The 7,500-nt window shown below is 36.8% G+C and overlaps 1 protein-coding gene across 5 annotated transcripts in view; it reads right to left on the bottom strand.

Annotated features, from left to right (window-relative positions):
• The window catches only part of LOC138029748 (neural cell adhesion molecule 2-like), a 39,700-nt gene that overhangs the window by 8,867 nt on the left and 23,333 nt on the right, over positions 1-7,500 (bottom strand). For all 5 annotated transcript variants that reach the window (XM_068877556.1, XM_068877555.1, XM_068877554.1 and 2 more), the window contains 2 exons: positions 1,827-2,096; positions 499-792 (listed from right to left, as the gene is read on the bottom strand). In XM_068877556.1, the coding sequence (XP_068733657.1) occupies positions 499-792; positions 1,827-2,096 (564 nt within the window). The remainder of the gene's footprint in view (positions 1-498; positions 793-1,826; positions 2,097-7,500) is intronic.

Below are 7,500 nucleotides of genomic sequence, written 5' to 3' on the forward strand. Positions count from 1 at the left end.
GTACAATCCCTTGTTATTGCTAACGGTTTCTGCTTCTTTAGGAAACAACAGAAAATCTATCACGTCTTACTGTCCCAGATACCAACAGCAATAAAATGTTCCCATACATGTAATTGACAAGTCGGTTTAAAGTCAGCAATTCTCCTTTATGACATCAATGATCGGTGAACAATGAAGGTCAGGAAAACTGCAAAACCATACAGCAAAAAACCCTGCACTTCCCTTAAGATCTTTTCAAAGGTGGTGCAAACATCCTAAACAATTTCTTCAAGTTATTTTTCACTCACTTTTACACTACCATCATTCTTGTAATTTCTCATTGACAGAAAGTCATTGTAACTGTCATTGATACAGCAACTTTGCAAACAAAAATAGTCGAGAAACCATTATCCCAACTCCACCAAAGCACTGTAGCTTATATTAAAAAAAAACAAAACAAAACAAAAACACACACTGCATCTTAATGCAGTATCACTAATGTAAGATAGGATTTCTCACCTTGATACTTAGTCATCACATTCTTTTCACCTGCCATTCCTTCAAAAACCTTATTTAGGGCAGAGACACTCAAAGAATAGTTCGTGCTTTTGGTCAAACCTTTATCCACAAAGTACTGAAGCTTGTCAGAGGTTGTGGTTTTATTTATTATCACTTTTTCATCCTGTAGAACTATTACACGATATCCTGTGATATTACTCCCTCCATTATCAATTGGTGGAGTCCATTTTACCCATAATGATTCAACCTGAATGTCTTTATCCTGTGTCGTGATGGTCGGTGCATCGGGTGGCCCTTAACAAAATTAAAATGTACATAATAACATTGTTATATGCAGTATTGACGAAATGGATAAATGATCCTCGCAATCATCTGGACAACTTAAGCCACTATTTCTTACAGCAGACACCTGAAAAATTCAGGTGGCTCCAACGGGATTCAAACCTATGACCTCCGAGATGCTGGTGCAACGCTCTATCAACTGAGCTATATAATTGTGAAGCCACACAGTTGGGAGCAGGTCAATTGTTGAGCTCATTTGTTCCCGTAAAGGACTCAACCATTGTTAGTTATTACAAGGATACAAAAATGAAAAACGCATATCAACAACAACACTAATAATAATAATAATAATAATAATAATAATAATAATAATAATAATAATAATAACAATAACAATAACAATAACATACTTTAAATTCAGCGTCCATTGCTTTGTATTCTGACCAACTGAGGATGGCAGACGTTTCTGTTGAAGCATGCATTAGTCTAAACTCAAAGGTTTCGTCGTTTTCTTAAAGTTCTTTACTTGTCTGCTAATATCAAGAGCCTTTGGAATAATAATAATAATAATAATAATAATAATAATAATAATAAATAATAATAATGAAAATCGTAGTATTAACAACATCATCATGGAATTGCAAAAGATCATTTTATTGAGTACATTGCATATTCTGATGAAGGTGTTATCAATGCAATAGAACTACAGCTGTACCCCAACTTGTGGTAACTGAAGACCACGATTTGGACCTGGCCCTTCTGGATTATTAGCAAACACTTCTCAGGAAACAATACTACTACTACTACTACTACTAATAATAATAATAACGATAACGATAACAACAACAATAACATGTGATCATTCAATGTGCATTTCTAGAAACACACGTTACTGCATCTTTGGTGATGATGGTGTTTGTTACTTCAGTCGATTTTTCTTCAAGTGGCACTCCTACTTTTAAATGTGAATAGACTCTTTGCTTCACATACCCATACATGGACATGGACATGTAACCATTAGCACGGATACTACATAGCTAACTTACTAATTTGATCCACTTGAACTGTGTGTTTGTCTACAGAACCCACAGTGTTGTTCGCTTCACACAAGTATGATCCAAAATCTCCATCCTTTTGCATCAGTAAATGTAACACGTTTTCACTGCCGACAACTCTCTCTACTTCAGTTCCATCGGGTCTTTTCCAAATGATTGTTGGGGTTGGAACACCATTTGCTTCGCAGACAAAAGTAACATTCTGTGCAATCCAAGACTCATGTGGTGATGGGGGTGAAACTTTTTTTATGTAAGCTGGGTCTGAAAACAACATTGATCATCAGTACGATTAACGAAGTATTACATTATATGAAAAAAACATTAATGCTTAGCCTATTTCAAATATCGAATTGAACGAAAAATAACGAAACAGAAACAGCAAAAATACCACTCAAAGGTAACATTTTGGAGTGTTAAGTATTTATGAGTCAACGAGTCAATGAGTCAATGAGTTAGTGCAGTTAATTAAACCATAAAATGAAAGCAAAAATTTCAGAGAGTGCTTAGGCTTTTCTATAAATTATTGCTATATTGACTGTGAGTCTCATTGACTCATAACTCATTGAGTCATTGACTCATAAAACAGGCATCCTCAACATTTTGATGTGAAGGACAACAAAGAGGTTTTAGTATGGTATTTTAATGGTTATTGTTTTTTGCATTGTACATTGAACATGTGGTTTTTTCGCATTTACCATACACAGCATGGATTATGATACCTCAAGGTGTTAAAGCAGTACTACGACCAAAAAAACAAATATTTTTTTCTTTGGATTTTAAAACTATGTTAACTAAACACTAACTGACCCAAGTTTTAAGTTTTGATTTTAAAAAGACACCTGCTTATTTTAACTGAAATTTTCTTATTTACTGGTCTGCCATTACTAACTTTAAAATCTTGAGAGAGCTGGGTCGAGGAGAAAATGACGTCAAAGACTCACTAGTTTAAAAAAGCAATGCGTGTGTACGCAGCTGAATTAATATGCAGCACAGGAGTTACGGGCTTTCACACTTTTAAACCCGTGATTTGCATATATGATAAATTGCGCTTACACACTGTAATTTTAAGCTAGTGAGTAAATGAAGTCAAATTCTCTAGATCCAACCCTCTGAGGTCTAATTGGTATTGGTCAGTTTTGAACGTGAGTAATGGCGGACCGTGAAATCCAAAACTTACACTCAAATAAACAGCCTTTGGATAAAACTCAAAGCTCAAAATTCTGCCAGTTAGGTGTTAAGCGAACACACTTTCAAAATCTGAAGAAAAAAAGGAAACATTTTTTTTATCATAGTACCACTTTAAAATGAAGATGATGATGATACAAAGGGGGTTGACTAGTAAACAACAACAACCACAACAACAACAACTACTACTGCTTCTGCTGCTTCTACTACATTGACTCCTAACTCAAACCTTGCACTAACTCAAACCAAAATCAATTTCCCTGGATTTCCGTCATCTCCTGCAGCTGCTGCCGCTGCCGCTCCTGCTACTACTACTACTACTACTTTGTCAACATAGCTAAATAAGCATCCAAACATGTAATAACATGGTGAAAGGAACAAGGTCCTGTACTTCTGCTGCTGCTGCTGCTGCTGCTGTTGCTTCTACTACATTGACTCCTGATACATGTAACTCCAACCCTTGCTAATTCAAACCTTGCGCTAACTCAAAACAAAATTGATTTCCCCTGGATTTCCGTCATACATCTCCTGCAGCTGCTGCTCCTGCTACTACTTTGTCAACATAGCTAAATAAGCATCCAAACATGTAATAACATGGTGAAAGGAACAAGGTCCTGTACTGTACCTGAAAAGTTTGCATAAATTTAGTCTAATAACAACACGTCATGCTTAATCAACTGATAAATGCAAGGCATACAATGGAGTTATAGATTCAATCAGAAAGAGTGAAAATTAAAAGTGCAAACAGAAAAATCCCACGGAAGTGAAAAAGATCTATCCAAATTAACACGAGCAAGCAAGGAAATGCATTGCAAAAGAAAAACATTACAACAAATCATAGTAAAAAGGCACATAGCAAAACAAGGTATGGATAAATGTATGTGAATTAAGCCACAAAAATTTAAAATCTCCATTGTTACCAAGGATGGTATGTTTTTCCTGAGAGTGAGAAACATTTTAATCTGTTGCCTTAGGGTAAAATATCCTTTAGTGTCTGTAAATTGCCTTAAATATGGACTCTGAGATCCAAGAAAATATAAATAAAAAAACATAGGAATTTATAAAATAATAAGGATAGTATGCGCACTCTCATTGGTCAATAGCTGTGTTTAGGTGAGAGTGTGGAAACACGGCTGTGACATTGCACGTATTTTGATTGGTTATGTGTTGTTAGACGCACATTTTGATTGGCTGGTAGGAAATAACTATTAGCATGTATCAAGAAAATCTTTTTCAATCAAGAATTGAAAAAAACCAGCATTTTCCTTGATTTGTCGAATTATCTTTGAGAAATATTTTATAAAAACAATAGAGGACTTTTTCCGTGTTTCCATAGCCTCATCTAAACACCCGGGGGCGTTAGAAGAATTCTCTACAGTTATGCAAACCCTTGACTGTGTCTTGGGTTTGCATAACTGTCTCGAATTCGCCCAACTCCCACTCGTGTTTATATGAGGCTATGGAAACAAGGAAAAAGTCCTCTATTGCTTAAATGAAATAGCAATAATAAAAGACTGTACCTTACAATTTCTGTGATCACTGCCTCCCAAACACAACAAGGTACATGCATTTAGTGTAAAAGAAAATAGTCGATCGGTATATGTATGTATGTATGTATGTAGGTAGGTAGGTAGGTAGGTAGGTAGGTAGGTAGGTAGGTAGGTAGGTAGGTAGGTAGGTAGGTATGTATGTATGTTGTATTACCATGCATGCATATATCAGATTTCTCAACCATTAGATTTCAAGCCCAGAAACTGGAGTTCATATTGTTTAGCCATAAAAACGTTATCTCGCTTTAGTCGGACAAAAAATCAATGAAGATTGCCAATATTATTATTTAAAAAAATGATTTAGATAGATCAAAGTACCTCTTAGGATATAATTGGAACACTATAAACTGCAAAAAAGAACTGGTTAAGAAGCTGTTGAGTAATCATTAGGACCTTAAGCCTGTTGCAGCCTCCAAGATAGGGAATTGAAAGAGGGCAATATCTCAAGGCATTGTTTTAAAAACAAGAGAAGGAAAAGGCGGCAGAAGGTGGATGGAAGAAAGATCTTGGAAACATCTATTTCAAATGTGCCATTTAAGACATCTTAAGAATGAAGTGATTGTGTAACGTCAGATACTATAAAAACTCCGGTCATAGATGTCATTGGTCAACTTATTCGGAATGTTATTGGTCGACTGTCAATTGAGCCTAGATGTAAATTGGCTGTAAAGACAAAACAGCGATTGGTGCATTCTGATCTGCCTATAGGTCTAAGGTATGTATGTGTATCATAGAAAACATCAGGCAGTACTGTGATGGAGTAAATCACTGTGTTGTTTGTCTGTTGTTGATGTCATCGATGAGTCGTTTGTAGGGTGTGGGAAGTTGTAGCCATCAGTTTATTGGTGTTTGTTCTAAGTTAGTAAACCAGCTTTCCAGTACGATCCGTTGGTAGTAATTAGTGCTGTAGGTAACACATTCATCAAAGTCCCAGTCGATTCTGTGGTTTGTCTGCAGATGGTGTTCAGCAATGTTATTGTTGACGTCATTATTCCTTGTGTTCAGTCAGTCCAGCACTCAAATTTCTGCCAGTCTCACCAACATACATGTAAGTGGCCTGGCAGTCGCACTTGATCTTATAAACTGCTCCTTGTCTGTCCTAAAGTTGGGCTTTGTCTTTGACGTTAGTCAGTAGTTTCCGTAAGATAGTGATGGGTCTGTGAGCACCACGGATGTTGTAAGGATCCTAGGTGAGACCGGCAGAAATGTAAATTCTAGACTGATTGAACACAGACAAGTGACAAGGAACATCATTTGTAGTGGATGATCAACAGAATAAAAACAATAATTGAGTCTTGGTAATGAGACCCATTGCTTGACTTGGGATTTAAGGACAAAATTGGAATACATGAGGTGGAGACTCAGGGAGGACAAATTCAAAACATTTTTTTTTTTGCACTTTTCGATTAGTATTTGAAAATGGGAACTTGCACCCTTCTGCTTTGCAGGAGAAAGGGCATCTGTACTTCTGTATATAATCAAGAATCATGTTCAGTGATCATTGTTTTTATTCAATGTGGTGGCTCCTAAAAGCTGGAGCCATTTTTTTTTTCTTCAAACGGCAGTTATCATTGCATTGTTGCTCCTTCATTTGTGACAATAACAGCTGGGATGACTTTATGAAGCACATGGTCAATATACTTATTACATTTCTTCAATTTTAGTTTTTAGGTTCTTGCTTTGTTGTGGGCTTTACTCGCGACTTCAAGTAAAATTTGAGTTCATGCCATAAATCTTCAAGATTCAGGTCAGGATTTTCTGAAGGGATAGGGCACCAATTGATTTTCTTCTCCTCAAAGGATGCCTTGGCATGTCTGGAAGTGTGGTTTGGATCATTGACCTGCATAAATCTGTGGTCTAGCAACTTATTTTGGATAAAAGAGATGAGTGCACTTTCAAAAATACCACAGTACAAGTCAGCCTCCATTATGTCATCCAAGATACAGATCTTTGTTCCACCATAACGATTATAATTCCTGCTTAAACGTGTACTTTCCTCGGGTGCTTTGGTTTTGGCTTTCTCTTTGCTGGCTCTCCGATCTTGCGATAGCAGGTTCTGCAAAACTGTTCAAGAGATATAGAGCACTTGTAAAAATTATGTTGTGAAAGGTATCACCAGTTTCCATGACTTTCCTGGAAAATTCGAGCCGCTTGATCTTGGTTGCTTCATGGATCAACTGGCAATATCTGATCTTCAAATGGTGAAAGCATGGACAGCACCAGCATGTCTAGCCTGCCGTCTCTGTAGCTGTTGACTGGTTGTTTCATCATTTTTCCGCATTTGTGAGTCAATTAAGGCCTTAGCTGCTTTGTTTACCGTTCTTGGCCTCCCTGATCTGGCTACGTTTTTTTTTTTTCTCACAATTACAGCAACACTTGGGTAGCTAGCTGATAAACCTTCAGTCTTTAATTCCATCAATATTGCTACAGCAGGAAGACCTTACTGAAGGAGGGATTGAATTCTCTTTCGAGTATAGGGAGTCACTTTTGGCATGATTGTTTACGAAAGAAAATGTCTCACATGAAAGTGAGATAAGATATAATTGACCTTGGATTTCTGACAATAGGTGACTTAATATTTGCCAACGGCTCTTTCTCACTGGATTTCCTCACATCTTTAACATCCCCAGAACAAAGATTTTTGCTTATGAGCATTGTTAACTCAATCCCTTCGGAATAGCATTCCCTTGCTAAAGCCTGCACTTGTATATCATTAAATGCTCACATTTGTAGAACTCCAACAGTCAGAACAGACGGCGGCAATGTGCCGATCACTGATGTCTAGCCGAAGCAGATTTATTAACTTTTTCTTGAGAGAAAACAGATTCCGCCCACTGCTAAACTAAAATTACAAGATAAATATTCAGATGTAATCGTTGATTGGGAAAACGTTTACTCCTTAGCCTTTAGTGTCACATTGGAATCAAAAC

The sequence above is a fragment of the Montipora capricornis genome, chromosome 13, assembly GCF_036669925.1.
Source record: "Montipora capricornis isolate CH-2021 chromosome 13, ASM3666992v2, whole genome shotgun sequence".
NCBI lineage: Eukaryota > Metazoa > Cnidaria > Anthozoa > Scleractinia > Acroporidae > Montipora > Montipora capricornis.